The sequence below is a fragment of the Coenobita brevimanus genome, chromosome 107, assembly GCF_032717465.1.
Source record: "Coenobita brevimanus isolate Jiangsu-jjx chromosome 107, ASM3271746v2, whole genome shotgun sequence".
Classification (NCBI taxonomy): Eukaryota; Metazoa; Arthropoda; class Malacostraca; order Decapoda; family Coenobitidae; genus Coenobita; species Coenobita brevimanus.
The window spans coordinates 24,301,099-24,326,850 of NC_137060.1; the positions used below are offsets into that span (position 1 = coordinate 24,301,099).

A 25,752-nucleotide genomic window follows, 5' to 3' on the forward strand; every position below is an offset into this window, starting at 1 on the left:
CTCAAGGGAAATCTAAGGCAGTTATAGAAGGTGGATTGAGATGAATGCATGAGAGAGACAGACAGACAGACAGACAGAGACAGAGACAGAGAGACAGAGAGAGAATGTTTCACTGTAGATGGGTTGGTAAGTACCTACCTACCTACCTACCTACAGGCCTACCTACGTTCTATTAAGCCTCCCACCCACACACCTACCTTAACCCTTCCTCTGCCACGTCGTTGGTCTTCTCTGCAAAGAAAAAAAAAATATAACAAAACGTAACGAAAATAATAAAAAAAATTGTAACAACGATAATAATAATAATAGAACAGGAGGAAGAGGAGGAGGAGGAGGAGGAGGAGGAGGAGGAAGAGGAGGAGGAGGAGGAGGAGAACTCATAACAAAAAAAATTAACAAAAACAATAACATTACTAAACTAAGATCAACAATAATAATAATAATAATAATAATAATAATAAATAATAATAATAACAATATAAATAATAACAATAATAATAATCACAACAACAATAATAAAAAGTTCAGCAATAAAACTCCGTCTTACAGAACATTCTTTATTCTGTTCACGGTGTTCACTCTCCTGATGAACACTTGCTGAACGCGGGGTGAACACTGAACACCTTGAACACCTCTTGTACAATAATTATCTACACTTTATAATTAGTACAGAGGGAAGGATGGGTACAATTATCATACAGTGAAGAATGATAAGGGTACAATTATTTTACAGTGAAGTATTATTATTATTATTATTATTATTATTATTATTATTATTATTATCATTATTATTATTATAGAGGTACATTTATCATACAATGAATTAGAGTGGATTATTCAGTTATCTACAGTGAAATTATAGGGATACAATTATTATACAGTGAATAATTATAGGGATACAGTTATTATACAGTGAAGGTGTTATTCAATTATCTACAGTGAAATAATTATAGAGGATTAGTGAATTACTGAGGTACAATAATTATAGTGAATAATTTTCGGGGCACAATTATCATACACTGAAGATGATGTAATTCATTTATCTACAGTGATAGAGTGAGAGGGATTATAGGAGTAGGCTTTATACAGTGAATTATCAGGGGGTACAATTATACAGTGAATAATCATAGGGAAGGTACAATTATTTTACAGTGAACTGGTGGATTATACAATTATCTACAATGAAATAATTATACAGGTACAGTGAGATTATTATACAAGTGATTATTACATTATACAAGTGAATAATACCTACAGAAATAATTATACATCTATTATTCAGAATTATACACTAAGGAAAGGATACTTATCTTAGTGAAATTACAGAAAATCATATAAATAATTACAAAACGTATACGATATTTATAGGGGAAAGAATATACACGACAATTATCATACAGTGAATGATTACAGGACTGGAGCTACGGGGATTATAGCAGTAAAATTATTATACAATGAATAATTTTAGTTATTCGGTTATAGTCTGTGAAATAATTATAGAAAATTATGCTGTTAAAAAAATAATTACAACGAAGGAAATGAGTCTTAGAGGGAAGTTACGGAAGAAATTATAGTGGTATAATTATCAGTGTCTGGGCCATGTAATTATCTGAGGTGAAGGTATTATAGGGGCAAAGGATTATACGAGTGAGGTTATAATCTATACAATTATACATCTATCATACACCAATTATCACCCACACTGAATTATACAGAGCTAGATTATAGGCAGGAATGATAGAGGTCAAGTTAGCGATTACTCAGAGGGTATTTTGTAGTGAGGAATTATAGAATTATCGCCCTTACATTCAATTATTCATAGGGATTATTATACAGTGAATAATTACAGGTTTTTCGCTTGTATTATTATTATATTTAATAATTACGTATTACCCCTCGTCAATTATTCATTAGTGAATAATTATGGTTATGTAATTATACTTAAAACATCTAAAATGTCTACAGTAATTATAATAAACACTGGAATATACATCAATGGGAGTATCATACAATATATACATCAATTATACATCACTCACCATAATTAGACAGGGTAATTATAGGCCTATTATTATTATTATTATTATTAAGTTACGTAATAGGCCAATTATATGCTGATCATCAAAATAAAATACAGATCATACAACATACAGCCCAATGATAATAATAATAATAATAATAATAATAAAAATGTGCTCCAATTATCTGCTAACTCAGGCCTGCTCAGAACTAAGTGAACTTCAAACAATGTTCAGTCTTAGAAAAATGTTATGCAGTGAACAGAGATAATTTGGAACTCTATCATTGAACATTTAATAACACTCTTAATTTGAACTCACTGAACAAATAACCCAAGTGTTCAGCGTGGAGAAAAAATTGTGAACTGAACATAGGTGAACATTTTGAACAGCTTGGATGAACACTTACTACGTGAGTTTGAACATACTGTACAAGCAGAATAAGATGTTCAGTCCACTTGGGAAATTCAGACCTGAACACTTCGACAGACGCGTTAATTGAACACTTAAATGAACACCAACTGAAATCTTAATGGTACAATGAACAAAATGAACATATCCTGTGTATAATCTAGAATTAATTTACGCACTGAAAGATTGAACATGCCTTATTGAACAAAATCTATGGATATATCTAAGCACTGAACACTTTGATATGAACGACTGAACATTTCTTATTGAACACAATCTAGGGAAAAATCATGGCCTGAACACCTGTAGATATGAACACCTGAAAATTTCTTATTGAACAAAATGGTGAACAGATTGAACACCCCATTCTGAACACTTACACGGCTATTGCTGACCATCACTTGAACACTACATATAAAACACCCAATAACACTCTCCTGTTGAACACTGAACACTCTTGAACACACGGTATGGTGAACTCTCCTTACACTCGATTAGGGTGAACACTGACATACCCCAAGAATGAAGGGGCAGGTGAACATTTCTGAACACTCACTGAACACGGGGTTGAACACTGAGAAAACATGTAGACGGTGAACACAGTCATCATTTTAGCTGTGTGCGTAATACTGAGGTTTTACGTACACAGGATTACGTACACACATACATACATGAATACATATTTATATATACTGATTATATGTACACTATAGACATGCAAATATATATACATAAATACATACACACACAATATACAGACGCATCACATTTTGGGCACACACACACACACACACACACACACACACACACACACACACACACACACACACACACACACACACACACACAGCATTAAAGTACAAGCATATTACCTCTCTCTCTCTCTCTCTCTCTCTCTCTCTCTCTCTCTCTCTCTCTCTCTCTCTCTCTCTCTCTCTCAGCTACATACATACACACTCCATATTAACACTGAACACAATAATTCTCTCTCTCTCTCTCTCTCTCTCTCTCTCTCTCTCTCTCTCTCTCTCTCTCTCTCTCTCTCTCTCTCTCTCTCAGCTACATACATACACACTCCATATTAACACTGAACACAATAATTCTCTCTCTCTCTCTCTCTCTCTCTCTCTCTCTCTCTCTCTCTCTCTCAGGTAAAATAAAGAGATTAAGAGCAAGAATGAAGGGAGTAAGTAGGAAGAAACATGTGTGTGTGTGTGTGTGTGTGTGTGTGTGTGTGTGTGTGTGTGTGTGTAGGCCTCGTAATCCAGGTAATCAGATTGGCACACCTGTCCTATGCGGGTCCCACGTGTGACGAGGTTAATGTTAAGTGTTATTTGTGGTGATAATCGGTGTGTGTGTGTGTGTGTGTGTGTGTGTGTGTGTGTGTGTGTGTGTGTGTATGAGAGAGAGAGAGAGAGAGAGAGAGAGAGAGAGAGAGCTGTAAAGGAAAATCTCAAGGGAGGATGTGAGGGGGAGAGAAAGGCATGGACTATAAGAAAGGAAGGAAGGAAGAAGGAGGGAAGGAAGGAAAGAAGAAAGAAAGGAAGGAAGGAAGAAAGAAAGAAAGAAAGGAAGGAAGGAAGGAAAGAAAGAGGGAAAGGGGGAAGGAAGGAAGGAATAAGTATGTGAATGAAGGTAGGAAGGAATGGAAGCAGGATGGAAGGAAGACTGGGAATAGAGGAATGAAGATAATGAAAAAATAAATAACTGAAAGAAGAAAATGAAGGAAGTGAATGAAAGGAGGAAAGAGAATGAATAGAAGAGAAACAAGATAAAAGAATGAATGAAGAGAAGGCAGCTGAAAAAAAATAGAGAAGAATGAAGAGCAAGAAAAATACATGAAGGAAAAGAAAAAACTGAATGAATGGAAAAGATTAATAAAGGAAGGAAGGAAGGAAGGAAGGAAAGAGGCAAGGAAGGAAGGAAGGAAGGAAGGAAGGAAGGAAGGAGGGAAGGAAGGAAGGAAGGAAGGAGGGAAGGAAGGAAGGAAGGAAGGAAGGAAGGATGGAAGGAGGGAAGGAAGAAAGAGAGGGAGGGACCCCGGCTACACCGTCGCCTAATTGGAACGAGAGAGAGAGAGAGAATGTATTTTATCTTTAATATAGTAGCTTTTTATGTACTTTGCATTCTCTCTCTCTCTCGTTCCTCCCCCACCCCCCCCTCTCTCCCTCCCTCCCTGTCATCTCCGTATCTCTCCACACCACAAGGCTCATTCAATTCCTGTTATCTCTCTCTCTCTCTCTCTCTCTCTCTCTCTCTCTCTCTCTCTCTCTCTCTCTCTCTCTCTCTCCACAGCACAAAGCTTCTTCAATCACCGGTTATCTCACCTCTCCCTCCCTCCCTCCCTTCCTCCTCCCCTCCCTCCCTCACACACACACACACACACACACACACACACACACACACACACACACACACACACCAAGCTTCCAGTAACGCTCTCTCTCTCTCTCTCTCTCTCTCTCTCTCTCTCTCTCTCTCTCTCTCTCTCTCTCTCTCTCTCTCTCTCTCTCTCTCGCATAATACATAATAAGGTACGACAGCGCTTACAGGTATATACACGTGTCTTAGAACACCTGTCAAGTAATTAACCTTTCATACGTGACTGCACCCCTTCACTACGAGGTGACACTGAAGCTTCGTTACGCCTTTTCCGTAGCGATTTAGTTCGCATTATATACCCTAACATTCTTTCCTATGGCTAGTTACTGATATCCTCTTAATAATCTTTACTAATTAACAAAACAATTTACAGCAATACTTAAGTTCGAATTTCTCTGCACACCTTTTTTGGATATATATATATATAAATTCTTTATTTCTTTATTTATTTCCTGTCATTATTTTTACCCCTGCGTCAACCTACCCTATATTTTCACCGTATACTTTTTCACAGCAAGTTATTACCTCTGACCCGAACACCAGCATCAAATAAAAAGAAAAAATATATATAAAAGGAAAATTGCATCTCACAACCAGACCTAGAACCACCATGAAAATAATATAAACTCGAAAAAATATGTATGATTCCCCAAGGCGCCCCCTGTGCCTCATTACACAATTATATAAGAGAAAAACAAATTGAACTTCCCGCGCCACCTGAGATGAGGCACGGGCGGCCATTAGGCAAACTTTGAACCCGCGACCGACGAGTTTTGTGCTAGACTTCTTAACGATCCGCTGGCCAAAGTTCGGATAATTTGAGGGACCTGGAGAGCACGGTGACGGGGTGAGTGGTCATTATTTTTGGCGCACAGGTAAAGAAAAAGCATTAATTTGAGAAAGTATTGGTATTTTTGTTGATGTGATAAGGAGAAAAAGAACGCGGGACGAAAACGGAAGATCTGAATTTTGAGGACAGGCTTTTCTTTTCTCATTTCTCTCTCTCTCTCTCTCTCTCTCTCTCTCTCTCTTTGCTATCTCCAGACGGTTTTATTCAGTTTACAAGAGGCTTTTGCGAGTGGGGGAGTGCCGAGTATCTTTTGGGTATATTTTGGTATCTTTAAAGGTATAGTTACAGTTTCGAGAATACCTCAACATCTTTTATACGACATTTAAGAAGATTCTAAAACAAGTTAAGATTTGGGGGAACATTTTAGGAGTTTAAAGGAGAGGATAGCATATTTTAGCACACACTTAAGTTGTTTCAAGAATAGCATAAGTTTTCAAGGGCACACTTAATAGTTCCCAGGATATTCGACACCTTTCACAACATTTAAGTATTTTTAGGTATAGAGCAACAATTTTAGGACATGTAGTGTACTTTTAGGGGTAGACTGGTATATTTTAGGACACACTTAAGTAGCCTGAGGTAAAGGGTAACATCTAGAACATTTTAAGTTATTTTAAGTAGAGGGTCACGTCTTTAAGGGCACATTTAGGTACTTAAGGAGATGAGTACTGGAGTATTATTTTAGGGAACACTGTGGTATCATTGAAGGTCCATTTAAGTACATTAGGGCACATTTAAGTAGCTTCCAGGGCACACTTATAGTATATCAGGGCACATTTAAGTATTTTGTAAGTACAGGAGTCTCAGTAGTGTCTCAAATGGTAATAATGATAATAATAATAATAAGAGCAGCAGTAGTAGTAGTACAAGCAGCAGCAGCGGCAGTAGTAGTAGTAATACCAATAATAATTATAATAATAATAATAACAATAATAATAATAATAATAACAATAATAATAATAATAATAATAATAATAGCCATAAAAATGCAGGGAGAAATTGCCATATACGGTACAATCCTTTGCTGGGAAAAAAGTCTCCCTGGGCAATATTTTTTTCTCTTCTTAGGGAAACTCCTGAACTAGAAAAGCCTAAATAAAATACTCTACATTTTAAGAATAAGATTTTCATTGTATCCACCGAACTCACAAACAACAGTATTATTATTATTATTATTATTATTATTATTATTATTATTATTATTATTATTATCCTTTAACTTGGCCTAAAATTGCCGTCTCTCCATCTTGAAATGCTGATGAGTTGTAGCAATAGACTGACACTAAAATATGAGCGCTAGTCACGAAGAAGTGCTATGGAAAGGGCGTAGAGCCACTGAATTGTCTTTACCTTCTTCATCTTCCTCTCAGCTACGTGTAACAAACTGCAGAGGGGAGAAATTTTGGGCCAAGTTAGAGTACAAGGAGTATAGTATTTTCCCAAGGCTTAAAATAAATACCTAAATAATGCAAATAAATAAATCACTTGGTCGTTATTTGTCCGTAGTTTCAAGGAATAAATAACTAAATAAACGAACACAATAAATCACTTCACCTGGTCGTTATTTTTTGGTAAAGTTTCAAGGAAGAGACACCATTTAATCAAAATGTTTCGTTATATACATGCCATTTCTCATAATCATTCGTTTGATTTCACCTACAGGGCGACGTGGTGGCGATTTGTTTGTGGCCACCCCGTACGGGATTAAGGCGTCTGGCAATAGATAGATAGATAGATAGATTTCACATATCCTCTCTTACTAGTATTCGAGGTTAACCCTTTGGCTGGTATGAAGACATTGGTTTTATCTATCTCTTTATCTATCTATCTATTTTTTTATTTTCATTATTAGATCAATATTTTTCGTAGTTTCAAGCCATTTCTCATAATCATACGCTTGATTTCGCTTATCATTGTTCGGGACGTTAACCCTTTGACTGGCACGAAGGCACTGGTTACTATCTATCAGTCTATCTATTAATCTATCTGTCTAAGTTTTATTTTATTCAGTTTAATACCAAATCATTTTCTTTTTACAAACTCCACGCTCTTCATCCCACAATTTGCTGCTGTATTTTCTTGATTATTTTTACTTTCTAACTTATTCTTGCTTGCTCCAGACGATTTTATGAGAGAGAGAGAGAGAGAGAGAGAGAGAGAAAGAAAGAGAGAGAGAGAAAACCGTCTGTGAAGAGCAAGAATAAATGAAACAGGATGAAATAAAATGAATGACTGAAGGGGATACAAACTTCAATAAAAAATAAGCTAATAATAAATACATAAATAAATAATGTAAACCAGGGTATTTTACTGACTTCTACAGGACGCTTTTTCTCTGCCATCCTACCAGTCAGAGGGTTTACGGTCCTCCTGGTGACACGGATGTAAGGAACCTTGAGTGAGCTAATTACAGGTGTAGATGATTTTGACTTGCATTGGATGGACAAGGTGAGAATGCATCTACAATCTATCTATTTATATCTATCTCTATCATTCTTCTAAATACAGGTATATTCTGATTTAAAATTCAAATATTTCCTTAAGGTATCTATTATCCATCTATCTATCTATCTACAGTTTTTCTATAACTCTTCTATGCATCTCTCTATTTGATTTTGATTATTTGTATGTAAGTTATATTAGTCTGATTTCTAACTCTAACATTTTCTAAAGGTCACTACGGTATCTATATAACTACCGTACTTATCAATATTTCTTCTATTTCTCTGTTTGATTTTTGATACTGATATACCGGTATAGGTCTGATTTCTAACTAACATTTCGTATTTATCTATTTTTCTATCTAATTCACTTCGTAAATAATCTATCTACCTAAATCTTTTAGATGTCTCTTTGATTTTGAATATTAATGTGCACATGTCTGTTTTCTAATTCTAACTCTTCCTAAGTGCGTTTTTTCTGCTTGTGTTGTCATCCTTCATTCATTTGTTTTTATTATCTTCGTATCTTTCCGCGCTTCTTTTTTATAATTAGTTTGTAAAATAATCTGCCTTCTAATTGTAATGCTCTTAAATACAGTTCTCTATGTCTGTTTGTGTTTCTGGTTATTTCACTTATTCGGGTGTTCCAAAGAGCTTTTTTTCAATCGTGTATAATATTCTTGTTTTTCAGTTTTACTTTCATCAACACATATTTATATTACTGTTCTCATCTTTTATTATTATTCTTTATTAACATTTATTTCATTACGGTATTTACACATCCTTATTTCAGTTTCATTCGTTCTTTGTTTCTTTTCCTATTTACAATGCGCATGGTCTAAAAAATTTCGTGTCTGTATTACTATTCTTATCCTCGCTTCATCATCGTCATTATGGTATTCACATTTTTTTTCATTCTTTTTTTTTTTTCTTTTTCTGATGGACATAATCTAAAATTTTCGTGTCTGTAAACCATTATATTCCCACACGTTTCTTATTTTCCGTACATATTACTTTCAAAAAATTGCATAGTATATTGGTAGTTTCACATACATCATTCTCAGCATCACTCTGACTACGCTGGGTAAACATACTGTCTATTCTCACTCCTATATCTGCACCATATATCGTTTGTATATTCCGGTAATTTCCTTCATTTATACAGGTGTTATATCTCACTGTTATACACCTCTATATCTTTCAGTTATAAAGTTCATATACACTCACTTGCTATACCATCCCTATACATATACCGGTACATTATCTCTATACAACTTCGTTCTTTCTTCATCTCTATAAGAGCATCCCCTTTTTTTCTTACTTCACTACTCCATCCCTTACCAACATAACTTTCTTCCTCTTTAATTGCGTCACATGTTAGTGCTCCAGGCTGACCCACCTATACAACACTGCGCCTAACAATCTTATCTCTATTGGATCTGAGTATCTCTCTTCAAAACAATCAGGCAAATATAGGCTACTCATTTTTTTCATAGGGATTCATTTGTATAACTTTTCTTGTCGCGTGTCTATATACCAACTCCATCCACTTTACGCAATAACAGATCTCTTCTCCTTACTGTATCGTAAATAATAACAGATCTCTTCCTTCTGTATCACAAATCATAGCAAATCTCATCTCCTTTCTGTACCACAAATCATAACAAATCTCGTTTCTCTGTGACTTCCATATATCGTCTCTGCACGTCATAGCTTTTTGTTATACCTCTATCATATACTCTTCAAGTCTTTTTCATTTGTGTATACACCATTTCGCATATCTATGCATATATAATTCAGAATCTCCACATATAATCCACGTCTCCACATATAATCGAGAATCTCCACATATAATCCACAATCTCCACATATAATCGAGAATCTCCACATATAATCGAGAATCTCCACATATAATCCACAATCTCCACATATAACCCACAATCTCCACATATGATCCACACGTCTACTCCTCCTCCGCCTCAGTTCAACACGGAGGAGTCAAATTCACAGTTCTGGGGTGACCTGGGTGACCTGGGGGGGTGCGGGGGCCTCCACATGGCGCCACAGGGGTCCGCGACGAGGGGAATGGACGTGGCCAGGAGTCCCTCGATGCCGTGCCGCGCCGGGGAGGGGGTGCGGCCGGTGGAGGAGAGCGTGGTGCCCCTCCTCCACACGGCAGAGTGGAAGGCGGCGTGGTTCAGCGTCCGACGATTCCTGCGGCCACGGCATAGGATCCTCTCGAAGGCCCGTTTGAAGTCCTTGGAGGTGCAGGCGTAGATGAAGGGGTTGAGGCAGGAGTTGAAGTAGCCGAGCCAGAAGAACGTGGCGAACAGCGTCTCTGAAATGTGGCACTGCGAGCATAGCGAGTCTGTGGGGGAGAGAGAGGGGGGGTGTTAGTACAGACAGATGGCAGTAGTTGTGGGATAATGACTTAAAGAGGGAAGGCATATGCGATACAGAAAGGAGAAATGGTGTGTGTGTGTGTGTGTGTGTGTGTGTGTGTGTGTGTGTGTGTGTGTGTGTGTGTGAGGGAGAAATGGAGAAAAAGACAAAAGATAAGGTCAGAGAGAGAGAGAGAGAGAGAGAGAGAGAGAGAGAGAGGCGAATCGAGACGGGAGGGTAAAGTTGCTAGTACAACAGATGAAGCTTTTAACCTGTCTAAAAATACCTTGATACCTGATCTCTCTCTCTCTCTCTCTCTCTCTCTCTCTCTCTCTCTGCTCCATTGGTTTTTCTTTTTATTTCTTTCCGATTCCCTCCCCCCTTCTCTCTCTTCCAATGGTCATTCGCTTCTTCCTTCCTTCTTCCTCCTTCCTTCCCTCCCCTCCTCTCTCCCTTCCTTTTCCTTTCCTTCTTCCTTTACACTTCCAATGATCTTTTCTTTTCTTTCTTTTCCATCCCTCCTTCCTCCTTCCTTGTGTTCCTTCACTTCAACTCTACTTTTTTTTTCATTTCTTCCTCTCTTTACTCTCTCTCTCTCTCTCTATTTATCTCTCTCTCTCTTCCTTCCTTTCATCTTTTATATTCTTATCAATATTCCTTTTCCTTCCCTTTTCCTTCATCTTACTTACGAGTCTCCCTTTCTCCTTTCTTCCTTCCTTCACCCTTGACCTTCCCTCCTTCCTTCCTTCTTTCCTTCACCCTTGACCTTCCTTCCTTCTTTCCTTCACCCTTGACCTTCCTTCCTTCTTTCCTTCACCCTTGACCTTCCTTCCTTCTTTCCTTCACCCTTGACCTTCCTTCCTTCCTTCTTTCCTTCACCCTTGACCTTCCTCGCTCCATCAATCTTCTCTCCTTCCCTCCCTCCCTCCCCCACTATCACTCTCCTTTCTTCATTACCATCATCATCCTCTCCCTCTTTCTCTCTCCCTCTCATTTTCTTATTCATATTTCTTCCTTGCTTTAATCTCTCTCTCTCTCTCTCTCTCTCTCTCTCTCTCTCTCTCTCTCTCTCTCTCTCACTTCACCTTTTATCAGATTTTACTTATCGATTTCCATTCTCTCTCTCTCTCTCTCTCTCTCTCTCTCTCTCTCTCTCTCTCTCTCTCTCTCTCTCTCTCTCTCTCCCCCGGAAGTATTCATTCTACATAAAAAACTACCACATACACACTAGAACAACCACCACCACTACAACCACAGCTACCATCATCACTACTACCACAACCACCTTCACTACCACAACAATCTAATGAAAACTAACCTAACCGATCCTAACCATCTAAACCACCACCACAACTACCACACCACTACCATCCCTACCACAACTACCACCACCACCACCACAACTATCGCTACATCCTTACCACAACTACCACCACCACCACAATTATCACTACCATCCCTACCACAACTACCACCACCACCACCACCACAACTATCACCACCATCGCGATCACAACTACCACTAATACAACCAACACCACCACAACTATCACCACCATCCTTAACGCAACTACTACCACCACCACAACTACCACAAACACTACAACAACTACCACCACAATACAGTCACCTCCGATGGCTTTAGTGTTTGCAAAGCGGGAGAGTTTTGGCCGGAAGGCAAATTGGATCTATCACCCAGGAAGGAAGGAAGGAAGGAAGGGAGGATGGAAGGATGGAAGGAAGGAAGGAGGGATGGAAGGAAGGAAGGAGGGATGGATGGATGGATGGGGAGGAAGGAAAGAAGGAAGGAAGGAGGAAAAGATGGAATGAACGGAGAGAGTGAGAGAAGGAAGGAAGGAAGGAAGAATGGAAGGAAGGAATGAAGGATGGATGGAATGAAAGAAGGATGGAAGGAAGGAAAGAAGGAAGGAAGGATGAATGGAAGGAAGGAAGGACGGAAGGAAGAAAGGAAGAAAAGATGGAATGAACGAATGAAAAGAGCGAAGATTGGAAGGAAGGAGGGACGGAAGCAAGGAAGGAAGGAAGGAAAGTAGGAAAGACAGAAGGAAGAAAAGATAGAACGAACGAAGGGAGAGAGTGAGAGAAGGAAGGAAAGAAAAAAGGGACGGATGAGCGAAATTCAGGAGGAAGAAAGGAAGGAGAGAAAGAAGGAAGAGGGACTGTGGAAAAAGAAGGAAAGGAAGAACATGAAAATGAAGAAAAGAGGAAGAGACAGGAACAGAAAACGACAAAAGGAAATGGAAAAAGAAAAGGCGAGAGAGAGAGAGAGAGAGAGAGAGAAGAGAGAGAGAGAGACAGACAGACAGACAGACAGACAGACAGACAGAGAGGAGGGGGACTAGCACAAAAGACACAGGGTGAGGATGATAGATAAATAGACAAAGGCAGATAGATAGACAGAAAGACAAAGACAGACAGACAGATAGATAGACAGATATAGGCAGAAAGATAGACAGACAGATAGATAAATAAGACAGACACACAGACAGACAGATAAATAAAAAAGACAGACAGACAGACAGACACATATAAATATCAATGTAGATCATTATTAAAATTAACACTAAAATTTATATAGTAAAAAAAAGAAAGAATATTTATTTCGAAGACAAGAAAACCCTTTCAAGTTTGCAGGTGCGCTGGGCTAGTAATGAGAGAGAGAGAGAGAGAGAGAGAGAGAGAGAGAGAGAGAGAGAGAAATTATTGTGTTCAGTGTTAATATGGAGTGGGTATGTATGTAGCTGAGAGAGAGAGAGAGAGAGAGAGAGAGAGAGAGAGAGAGAGAGAGAGAGAGAGAGAGAGAGAGAGAGAGAGAGATGGGAAGATAAGGATGATCAAGAAAAATGACCGTAAAGTGAGAGAGGGGAGAGGAGGGGTATAGGGTGGGGAGGGGAGAGGGAAGAGGAGGGGAGAAGAGGGAGGGAAGGGGGAGGGGAAGGGAGGGGAGAAACGAAGAGAAGGGAGAGAAGTGGGAGAAGAAGGGAGGAGAGGAAGAAGGAGAGAATGGGGAGGAAAGTGAGGAGAAAAGAAGAGCAAAGGGGGGGGTGTAGGAGGATGGGATAGAAGAGAGAGAAAAAAAAGAGGGTAAAGAGGAAATGGAGGGAGAAAGAGAGGAGGGGGAAGGAAAGGGGGGTGGGAGGGGGGGAAGGAGTGTTATCCGCCTGTTTAACTTGGTATCATATCTAACTGACCTGAGAGAGAGAGAGAGAGAGAGGGGGGGGGGCATTAATAAACAGTTGCGAAATCAAAGAAGTGAAGGAAGCAATGATGTAGAGAAGAAAAAAGAAAAGGAAGATTGAAAGAAGGAAGGAAGGAGGGAAGAAAGATGGAAAGAAGGAAGAGGATGGAAAGAAGAAAGGATGGAAAGAAGGAAGAGGAAAGAAGAAAGGATGGAAAGAAGGAAGAAGAAAGAAGAAAGGATGGAAAGAAGGAAGAGGATGGAAAGAAGAAAGAAAGGATGGAAAGAAGGAAGAGGATGGAAAGAAGAAAGAAAGGATGGAAAGAAGGAAGAGGATGGAAAGAAGAAAGAAAGGATGGAAAGAAGGAAGAGGATGGAAAGAAGAAAGAAAGGATGGAAAGAAGGAAGAGGATGGAAAGAAGAAAGAAAGGATGGAAAGAAGGAAGAAAGAAAGAAACGAAGGAGTAAAGGAAGGAGGGAAGGAAGGAAGAAAGGATGGAAGAAACTAGGGAGTGCAGGAAGGAGGAAAGGACGAAAGGAAGGAAGGAAGGGAAGGTGTCAGTGTGATCCTTAATTAACTGTACCCTTCTCTCTCTCTCTCTCTCTCTCTCTCTCTCTCTCTCTCTCTCTCTCTCACTCTCTCTCTCTCTCTCACTCTCTGGTCCTTCCTTTCCTCCTCGTTCAGGGCCCGTCTGTGTGTGTGTGTGTGTGTGTGTGTGTGTGTGTGTGTGTGTGTGTGTGTGTGTGTGTGTGCAGATAGACAGATAAGCAGTCAGACAAATAGATACAGATATACCGTAGACAGATAAAGATACAGAACATATACAATACATAAATAAATAAATAAATAAATAAATAAAAATGAACAAAATTTAGAGAGTTGAGAGAAATTAAAGCTATCTCACTAAATCACGTTTTTTTTTTTTCTGAGGTATATATATATTTTGGCGAATTAAGATCGTCAAAAAACTATTCTCTGATTTTTTTTTTTTTCATAAAGTTCGGGAAAGAAATTGGATGGTGAGAGTAAGTTGGTGTGATTGATTAACTGACTCTCTCTCTCTCTCTCTCTCTCTCTCTATCTATCTATCTATCTATCTATGAACATCCTTCGCCCTTCGCGTCCTTCCTCACTAACTTTCTCGCTTCCTTCCCATTTCCTTCTTCCCCCTCCTTCCCTCCCTCCCTCCCTCTCTCCCTTACACTCTCCCTCTCTTTCCCTCCCATTCTTCCTTCCCTCGCCATCTTTCATCATCACTGTCTCCTCTTGCATGTTACATCTCATTCTTTATTCCCCAAAGTCTCTCTCTCTCTCTCTCTCTCTCTCTCTCTCTTCTCCCCTTCCCCTCTCAACTTCTCTCTCATCCCCCTCCTGCTTTCCTCTCCTACTTTCCTACTCCCCCTCCCTTCCCTCTACCTCCTCTCTCTCCACTTGCCGCCTCCCCCTTCTCTCTTCTCCCCCTTCCCTTTTCCTCCCCCTAATGGGCGTAATTAAAGGGGGGTAGTTCCGGTTGACAGGATAGTTACGATATCCCCCTCTCCCTCCCTCTCTCTCTCTCTCTCTCTCTCTCTCTCTCTCTCTCTCTCTCTCTCTCTCTCTCTCTCTCTCTCTCTCAGCCTGTTGTGTTTTTGTTTACAGTCCACAATACCCTAACTTATCTCACTCCTTCACTCTCTTTCTCCCCATCCTCTTTTCCTCCTCCCCTCCTCTTCCTCTTTTTCTTCTCCCCTCCTCTTCTTTACCTTTCCTCCTCTTCTTATCTTCCCCTCTTCTTCTTCTTCTCTTCCCCTCCTCTTCATCTCCTCCCCTCCTCTTCCTCTCACTTTCCTTCCTCTTTTCTAATCTTCTCAATCTCTTACTTCTCTATTTCTTCCTCCTCCTCCTCCTCCTCATAATATCCCCTTCCTCTTCATTCTTCTCTCCGTCCTCCTCCTCTCTCTTCATGATCTTTTTACTTCCTTCCTTCCTCCTCCCTTTTCTCCTTTCTCTTCATTCTTATCTCCCTCCTCCTCCTCCTCCTCCTCCTCCTCTTCCTTTCCTCCCCATTGACTCCAAACGAAGCATCGCATACCTCATCCTTCCCTCCTTCCTCCTTCTTCCTTCCTTCCTTCTCTCTCCTTCCTTCTTTCATTTTTCTTTATCCCTTCTCGGCCTAATTCTTCCTTCCTTCCTTCTCTTCCTCAATTTTTCTTTCTTCCTTCCCTCCTTCCTCCATTTCTTCCTCCTTTCTTCTTCCTGTCTTCCCTCCTTTCTTCATTACCTTTTCTTTCCCTTCCTATCATCCCCATCCTTCATCCGCAATGCTTTCCACCCTCCCTCCTTCCTTCCTTCCTTTCTCTTTCTTCTTCTACTGCTCTCATCTTATTTCCTATTCATGTTATCCTCTTCCTTCATCTCAGCATTCTTCTTTCATTCCTTTACTGTACTGCTTCGTCATTCCCATCCCTCCTTCTGTTTTTCCCTCCTTCTTTCTCTCCTTCACTTCTACCTCTGTTGTTCCTTCACTGCCTTCATTTTCCCTCCTTCCTTCATTTCCCCTCCTACCTTACTCCTTCCATAATTTTTTTTTTCACTTTTCTCATTGGTCCTTCCTTCCTTCTTTCGTTCACTTATATTATTCTCTCTCTCTCTCTCTCTCTCTCTCTCTCTCTCTCTCTCTCTCTCTCTCTCAATAAGCATACTTCATACCTCCTGCGACCTCTCTCTCTCTCTCTCTCTCTCTCTCTCTCTCTGTCTCTCAATAAGCATACTTCATACCTCCTGCGACCTCTCTCTCTCTCTCTCTCTCTCTCTCTCTCTCTCTCTCAACTATCTCCCTTTAAAATTGTCTTCCCTGGTCCCTCCTTCCAACCCTCCTCTTCCTTCTCATCTCTCCTCCGTCTGTATTCTCTCCCTCCCTCCCCAGCCCTTCTTCTCTTTTCTTCTCTCCCCTCCTCTCCTTCCTCCCAAACTCCTTCCTTCCTCCATTTCCTCTCCCCTCCCCTCTTGTCCCTCCCTCGCTTACTCCTTCCTTCTTCTCCACTCCTCTCTCCTCTCCTCTTCCCTACCTCCTCTCCTCTCCTCTTACCAACCTCCTCTCCTCTCCCCTTACCAACCTCCTCTCCTCTCCTCTTACCAACCTCCTCTCCTCTCCTCTTACCAACCTCCTCTCCTCTTCTCTTCCCTACCTCCTCTTCTCTTCTCTTCTCTACCTCCTCTCCACTCCTCTTCTACCTCCTCTCCACTCTTCTTCCCTACATCCTCTCCTCTCCTCTCTTCCCTACCTCCTCTCTATTCCTCTTCCCTACCTCCTCTCCTCTCCTCATCCCTGCCTCCTCTCTATTCCTCTTCCCTACCTCCTCTCCTCTCCTCATCCCTGCCTCCTCTCCTCTCCTTTCCTCTCTCTTCATTGATAAGTCTTCCTATTAATTCAGTGGTACTTGAAGTCTGTACATCTAAGTAACTCTCCTCACCTCTCCTTTCCTTCCTTCCTTCCTTCCTTCCTTCCTCCCTCCCTCCCTCCCTCCGTCTAATTTCAATTCTGACCCTGCTCCCTTTTTTCTTTATCTTACATTGTCTGTCCGCATCTCTCTCTCTCTCTCTCTCTCTCTCTCTCTCTCTCTCTCTCTTTCTCTCTCTTCGCCCGTCTATCTATCAATCTACCAATATAACCTAAGAATTTACCTATCTATCGTTCTCTCTCTGTCAATGGATCCTCTCTCTCTCTCTCTCTCTCTCTCTCTCTCTCTCTCTCTCTCTCTCTCTCTCTCTCTGTCTCTCTCTCAATAATCCTGGCCACTGGGACCCAAAGGCTTGATTAGCATAAGAGAAAGAAAGAGTCAGGAAAAGAGACAGAAAGTGAGCGAGGAAAGCAAGAGAGCGACCATGAAGTGAGAAAATGAGAGAGGATTGTGAGCCAGTGAGAGAATGGGTGTCTGTGAATCAATGAGTAGGAGAGAGAGAGAGAGAGAGAGAGAGAGAGAGAGAGAGAGAGAGAGAGAGAGAGAGAGAGAGAGAGGGAGAGAGAGAGAGAGAGAGAGAGAGAGAGAGAGAGTAAAAGAAGTTACGAAGGACATTTTCTTAACAGAATAGGCAAAAACACTGACCAAAATAACAATAATATTAATGATGATGATAATAATAATGATAATAATAATAATAGTAATAGGAATAATAATAAAAATAATAATAATAATAATAATAATAAAAATAATAATAATAATAATAATAATACATAATATACACTAGATCACTTACCACTGCTGCTACTCTCTTCCTTCTACCTCACTACCACCACCACTACTACTACTACCACCACCACCACCACTACTACTTCTACCACCACTACTAATACAATAAAAATACGAATAAGGCTAATATAACTACTCCTACTAATGTACACCAGTGACGTAGGCAAAGCTTTCAACCATGGCATTTAATATACACCCACGCATTACGGCCAGGATACTGCGGGGGGAGGGTTACACATACATAAATACATACATACTTACACATACATAAATACATGCATACATACACATACATACACATATACAGTTTATACAAAAAGGATACACTTACATATATACACACCCGCACACTCATTCATATTTATACACACCTTGAAATATACAGAAACATACACACACCCAAACATCCTTAAATTCATACATACAGTACATACATACATACATACATACATTCATTCATTCATACATACATACATATATAGTAACGCTCATACACGTGACACATTATACGTAATATTTTTTACGTATATGTATCCATTAGCGTACATGAAAACATACCGGTACATAAATCTTCTCTCTCTCTCTCTCTCTCTCTCTCTCTCTCTCTCTCTCTCTCTCTCTCTCTCTCTCTCACACACACACACACACACACACACACACACACACACACACACACACACACACGAAGGAATGTATACACGTATCTGTATACGCTCGCACACATGCATAAAACATACATGCATTAAACACACTGCAGACATAAAACACGCACACCCACACACACATGAGAACACGTACATAACATTTACATGACATGTACACATCAATACAAACCAATACAGCATAAACTAATCTCTCTCTCTCTCTCTCTCTCTCTCTCTCTCTCTCTCTCTCTCTCAAATTAAACCTGATCTACTACTTTGTTTACATTTTCAAAAGAGAGGACTCGACACAAACGCAATTCGGCTTTTTACTCTCAACAAGCCATCAATTTCTACTTTTCCCCTCCAACAACTCACCATTAATCAACTCACCTCCTCCAAGCCATCAAAGTAAAAATCAAAACAATAATCCATTTCGGCGACTTAACTCAGAGCCGATTCCACGCTGCCCCGAACACTCCCACTCCCGAACCAAAACAAACCAGCTGTAAATGCCAGATACCTCGATTTTTTAACGTAATTATTATTATTATTATTATTATTCTTTTTCTCGCTGTGACCACGAAATACGCTCATCTATTGCGCTGATATGGATGGATATTTAATACCTCAAAATCATATATAGCATATTTACAAATGCTCAAAATATCGCATTAATTAATTTAAAAAAAATGCCCAGCATGATGCAAGGTGTGTCGCGAATTTTTTAAAGGTAGTTTTTGGTTACTATGGTTACGAATGACGCTCAATGTTGCATTCATTTTTGCACGAAGATAATTTACGAACAAAATAAAGATATACTAAATACCGTTCACTTTAAGGCAAACTGTGTACAGCATATTGTTTGCTGTGAAATAGTAAAGGCTTGACAATACAAATGGTAAATAAACGTAATAATAATCTCCCCTCAAAATGTTAGGTAGGGCTGTTTTTCTGTCTATCTTCATGCCTCTAACATCTATCTATCTATCCATCCATCTATCTACCTATCTATCTACGAACCTACTTATCTATCCATCTATCTACTAATCGATCATTATCTATTTTTTTAAATTTATCAGTTTATCCACCTGTCTGTGTCTAAATATATTTCAATCACAAGCAGCTATTTACCTATCTATTCATTATCTATCTCCTGTCTCTAAACAGTCCTAGTATTGAGAGAGAGAGAGAGAGAGAGAGAGAGAGAGAGAGAGAGAGAGGGGAGGGGGAGTATCGAAATTTGGTCAGTATTGGGAAAAGACTCTTCAGTTACGAATTGTGAACTTGTTTAAACTTTTATTATCTCACCTAATTGTTTTTGCTTTAAATTCTGTTAGCAATTGTGTTGCTCTCTCTCTCTCTCTCTCTCTCTCTCTCTCTCTCTCTCTCTCTCTCTCTCTCTCTCTCTCTCTCTCTCGTCATCTTCTCCCAAGCTAATTCGTTCTCATTACCCTTTTCTCCTTCCCACCACCCTCCCTCCCTCCTTCCTTCCTTTTTTCATTCATTCTTCTCTCCCTCTTTCATTCCTTCCTCCTATGTTCCTTCATTCTCTCTTTCTCCGTTCACATCCAAACTCTTTACCTCAATCCATCTTTCCTTTCTTTCTTCTTTATTTTTTATTTTGCTTCCTTCGCTCCTCCTCTTCTTCCTTCCCTCTCTTCTCTTCCTCCTCCCCACTACTTTCTTCCCTCTTCCCTCCCCCTTACATATTTTCCTTCCATCCCTCTTTCCTTCCCTCCCTTCTCTTCCTCCTCCTACTTTCTTCTTCCTTCCTCCCTAAACTTTCCTTCCATCCCTCTTTCCTTCCCCCTCCCCTCCTTCTTTCACTCAATTTCCCTTCAACCTCCTCCCCCCTCCTCTCTCTCTCCTGCAGCATTTACCAGATGAGGTGACGACGACGACGACGAGGAGGAGGAGGAAAAAAAGAAGTAAGAGAGAGAGAGAGAGAGAGAGAGAGAGAGAGAGAGAGAGAGAGTCCCCACCCTTTCAAATCCAACCCACCCACCCTTCCAACTTTCGCATCTCACTAATGCAATCTCCAACACTCCATCTATTCCAAATTAAACTTTTTTCACATCTATTTCAATCTAGTTTTTGTCTACTATTAACCCCCTAATTTTGTTCTAATCTCACTTCTAACAAACCTTCCCCTATCCCTAGATCTATTTTTGTGTGGATTATTTAATCCAATTATTCTATCCTCAGTCCTTGCATTCCCCATATTCTCGCTTCTTCCTTCCTCACGTCCCTTCCTTCACTTAATCCTTCCTTCCTCTCTTTCTCCTCCTCTCTCCATCCCTTGCTTTATTTCACCCATCTTTTCTTTCCCCTCCTCCCTCCCTTCCTTCTCTCTCCTTTGCTACCTTCTTTCCTCCTAACTTCCATCTTTCTTCCCATCTTTTCCTCCTCCTCCTCCTCCTCCTCCGGTCTCCCTCCCTCCTCCCTTCCTTCCTTTATTACGTTCTCTCCTCTTTCCATCCATCTTTCTTCTTCCTCCTCGTCTCTCTCTCCCTCCTATCCTTCTTCCCTCCCTCCCTTCTCCCCACTCTCCCTTCTTCCCCTCCCTCCCTCCATTCTCCACACACCATAATGACTCCTCATTTCCATATCAATAACACCTTTACAAACACTTATACTTACACAAGCCAGTTCTACTACTTCACCCCCACGACCTCTCTCTCTCTCTCTCTCTCTCTCTCTCTCTCTCTCTCTCTCTCTCTCTCTCTAAAATAAAACATCCCAGTCCCATATTCTCGTAGGTTAAAGAAGTCCCCTAACACCTCTTCCTAAGCGATTTATTTTGCTTATAACACCTTGCCGTCATCTTCTGTTACTTAATTCTAATCCCGCCATACCCTGCACAGGTAACGTACTAAAACTTATTACATCCAGCCGTATCCAAAAAAAAAAGAAATCGGTGGGGAAGAGGTGTTAGGGAGCGTGCTTAACTTACCAGAATACGAGCCTCCCACATCCACGGTCTGAAGGGGTCTGATAATCTACTCTCAAATATCTACTAATCTACTGCACCGGTTTCTCCTTCAGCTGAACAAAATCGTCTGAATCTACCCTCACTGGACTACCTGGGAGTGTGTACGTCGGCTGGTCGATTGATTACACGTTCATGTATACCTAGAGCTTACGTACACACCGATATACATACACACGGCTGGTCAATACCTTCAAACCTACATACACATCACTAGGACGCTTTACATGTTCGTCTCCTCTCTCTCTCTCTCTCTCTCTCTCTCTCTCACACACACACACACACACACACACACACACACACACACACACACACACACACACACACACACACACACACACACACACACACACACACACACACACACATACACACACACACACACACACACACACACACACACACACACACACACACACACACACACACACACACACACACACACACACACACACACACACACACACACACACACACACACACAGAGCCATACATTTTTCATCACTATAGGCTTCAGTACATTATTCACCAATACAGCATGCCACATTCTGAGGCCGGATCTATATATACGCATAATCCATAGAAATAGCTCTCTCTCTCTCTCTCTCTCTCTCTCTCTCTCTCTCTCTCTCTCTCTCTCTCTCATCTATTCACTTACTCGTTTTTCCTTCGTATCTATCTATCTACCAAGCAATCAATTTCTCTATATCTATCAACCATATTTTCACAAGTTCTCTCTCTCTCTCTCTCTCTCTCTCAAGCCTGGGAGAATTGAGGTGGTGAGAGCGATAGGAAGGAAAGTAATTGTAGAGAGAGAGAGAGAGAGAGAGAGAGAGAGAGAGAGAGAGAGAGAGAGAGGAAAGTTAATGATAAAGAGTAAACATAAAATTAAAAACAGGAGCGAAGAAGAAAGCGAACGGAAAACTAAAGAAAGAAAGAGAGAAGGTGAGAAAGAGCAGAGGCAAATAAAGATAAAAATAAAAGAGATATATGAGAGAGTGGAGCAGATGGGTCTGTGTGTGTGTGTGTGTGTGTGTGTGTGTGTGTGTGTGTGTGTGTGTGTGTGTGTGTGTGTGTGTGTGTGTGTGTGTGTGTGTGTGTGTGTGTGTGTGTGTGTGTGTGTGTGTGTGTGTGTGTGTGTGTGTGTGAGAGAGAGAGAGAGAGAGAGAGAGAGAGAAACCTGGCACGAGATCATTACAGCGTGTCGATAAAAAAATTGCTTATTACTAAAAGGTCAACTCTCTCTCTCTCTCTCTCTCATTTATACTCAGAGAGGGCATACCTTCATCAACGGATCCACCTCAGAATCTAATCAACTCTGCCTTGACCCTCTGCCTACCTGTCCAGAGAGAGAGAGAGAGAGAGAGAGAGAGCGTCCCTCAAATTTCCCTTAAAGTTTGTGGACCCAGGGAAAAGCCAGCTGGTAATTGGAAGGCCAGACCCCTACGGCGCTCTTTGACACGGGAGGGACGCAGTTTTTCGGGATTTTGTGGGATTTTAGGGATTATTGGGGATTTAGGGGAATTTTTGGGGGAATTTAGGGTATTTTAGGTCTTTGGTTCATTTTTAGGAATTATGGGAATTTTTTGTTACCGAGGATTTGGTAAAATTTTGGAGAATTAAGGGATTTGGGGGATTTTAGGGATTTGGTGGATTTTTAGGGAATTAAGGGATTTTTGGGATTTGGAGAATTGTTTATTTTTGGGATTTATGAGATTTTTAGGAATTTCGTGATTTTTTTTTATTTCGGGGATCTGGGGGATTTGGGGGATCTCTGGGATTTGGGGGATTTTAAAGGATTTCACTTTGAGGGGATTTTGCGGGATTTTTAGGTGTTTTAGGGAAGTTGGGGATTTTTTGTGATTCATTTTTTTTTTCATATTTTTAGGAATTAATATATATTTTTTTTTGGGGGGGGAAATTTTACTGGTTTTGATTTCGGAAACTTTCAAGTAATTTAAGATTATACGCATTTTTATTTATTTATTTATTTTTTGCATTGGTAGGGATTTTTTTTTTAAGATTCAGTATTTTTTTATAATGTGGATTTTCATATTTTAGGACAATTTTGGATTTTCGTTTTTTTTTTGGGGGGGAGAATTGGGGGTCCTTATATTACTCCTTTTAAAATCCCAAACAAATCCACCAAACCTTCCGGAAATCCCACCAATCCCCCAGCAGAGCGTAGGATCCCTGGGCTAGGCTACTGTCCAGATATTTAAGAGGAGGATCACCAGCCTCTCTCTTCCCTGAGTAGCATTGTGTTGGTGAGCCTGAACCCACTAGACCACCGAACCTAAAATCAATCACCAACTCCCTTACTCACTGATCCCTAAAATAATCTCCCTAAATAATCCCTATAATCCCGTTTCCCTAAAATCCTAAAAATATAATCCCAGTCGCCATTAGCTAAGAGGAAGAAGTTAAAGGATTAATTACTTTGGTCCCCTCCCTTTCCCCCCTCTCTCTCTCTCTCTCTCTCTCTCTCTCTCTCTTCCACGTAGCTTCCCCCTTATCTTCAACTTCCCTCCCTTTCTCCACTCTTTTCTTCCCTTCTCTCTCCCCTCTCTTTCTCCACTTTTTTCTTCCCTCCTCTCTCCCCTTCCTCCCCTCCTGCTTTTCTTTCCTCCTCCCTCCCCTCCCCTGCCTCCCTTCCTTCTTTTCCTCCCTTCTCTCCAGTGCCTCCTCCCTGTTTATCACCCTCTTATCCACTTAATCTTCGCCTCTTTGTCTATTAGGGTCAGGGCGGGTGTAGATAGATAGACAGATAGATAGATAGATGGATAGGTGGAAGGATACATAGATTAAATGATCCGTAAACTAATCGACAGACTGACAGGTAATTAGATAGCTAGAGATAGATGGTGAGAGCGAGAGAGATAGATAAATAGTGGCAGCAAGAGAGAGACAGACATAGAGACAGATGGTGACAGCGAGAGAGAGACAAATAGATAGTGATAGCAATAAAGAGATAGACAGATAAACAGTGATAGCAAGAGATAGACAGATAGACAATGATAGGAAGAAATAGACAGACAGATAGACAGTGATTGCGAGAGAGAAATAGACAGATAAAGACAGATAGTGACAGCGAGAGAGATAGACAGATAGACAGTGATGGCAAAAGAGAGATAGACAGATAAACAGTGGCAGCAAGAGAGAGACAGACAGACAGAGACAGATAGTGATAGCAAGAGAGATAGACAGATAAACAGTGACAGCAAGAGAGAGATAGACAGAGACAGATAGTGATTGCACGAGAGATAGACAGATAGACAGTGACAGCAAGAGAGAGATAGACAGAGAGACAGTGACAGCAAAACAGACAGACAGAACAGACAGATAATGGTAACAAGACAGACACATAGATAGCTATAGATAGACTCTCTCTCTCTCTCTCTCTCTCTCTCTCTCTCTCTCTCTCTCTCTCTCAGGGTTAACCCCGTTGAACCGAGGTAAGCCAGAGATTGAGTGAGATTAGAGTGAGAGCTGACTTAGGATTAGAGAGAGAGAGAGAGAGAGAGAGAGAGAAAGTGCTTGTATAAGGGCGAGGATGAGGATTAGGATGAAGAAGGATAAGGACGAAGATAAAGCCTAGGAAAAGGGAAAGAAGGTGAGAGAGAGAGAGAGAGAGAGAGAGAGAGAGAGAGAGAGAGAGAGAGAGAGAGAGATTCTGTTAGGTTAGGTTAGGTTAGGTTGGGATATATGTTAGTATAGGGGATGAGGATGAGGGATTGGGATAGGGGTAAGGATGAGGTGAGAAGGAGGGAGTGAGAGAGAAAGAAAGAGAGAGAGAGAGAGAGAGAGAGAGAGAGAGAGAGAGAGAGAGATAGTGATTGTGTTATCTTCCCTTTAAGGTAGTTTGTCGCCACTCCCTCCCTCCCCCCTCCTCCCTCCCTCCTGCCTTTCCTCCCTCCCCTCCCTCCTTCCTTCCTTTCCTTTCTTTTCTTTTCCTCCCTCACTTCCTCCTTACTTTTCCTCCCTGCCTCGCTCCCTCCTACCTTTCCTCCCTCCTGACCTCCTCCCCCTCCCTACCTTGATCCCATTAAGGTAGAGTACTTTGTCGCCTCTCCCTCTCTCTTCTCTACCCCCCCCCTTACCTACCTTTTTCCCCTTAAGGTAATTTGTCATCTCTCCTTGCCCACCTACCTTTCTACCTTCCCTCCAAACTTTTCTACTTTCTCTCTCTTCCTCTCCCTACCTTCC

At 40.6% G+C, this 25,752-nt stretch overlaps 1 protein-coding gene across 1 annotated transcript in view; it reads right to left on the reverse strand.

The window, feature by feature from the left end:
• Nucleotides 1–10,081: 10,081 nt before the first annotated feature.
• LOC145416735 (alpha-1A adrenergic receptor-like) overlaps nt 10,082–25,752 on the reverse strand; it is a 57,406-nt gene continuing 41,735 nt past the window's right edge. The window contains exon 2 of the mRNA XM_080285663.1: nt 10,082–10,470. Within this exon, the coding sequence (XP_080141789.1) occupies nt 10,082–10,470 (389 nt within the window). The remainder of the gene's footprint in view (nt 10,471–25,752) is intronic.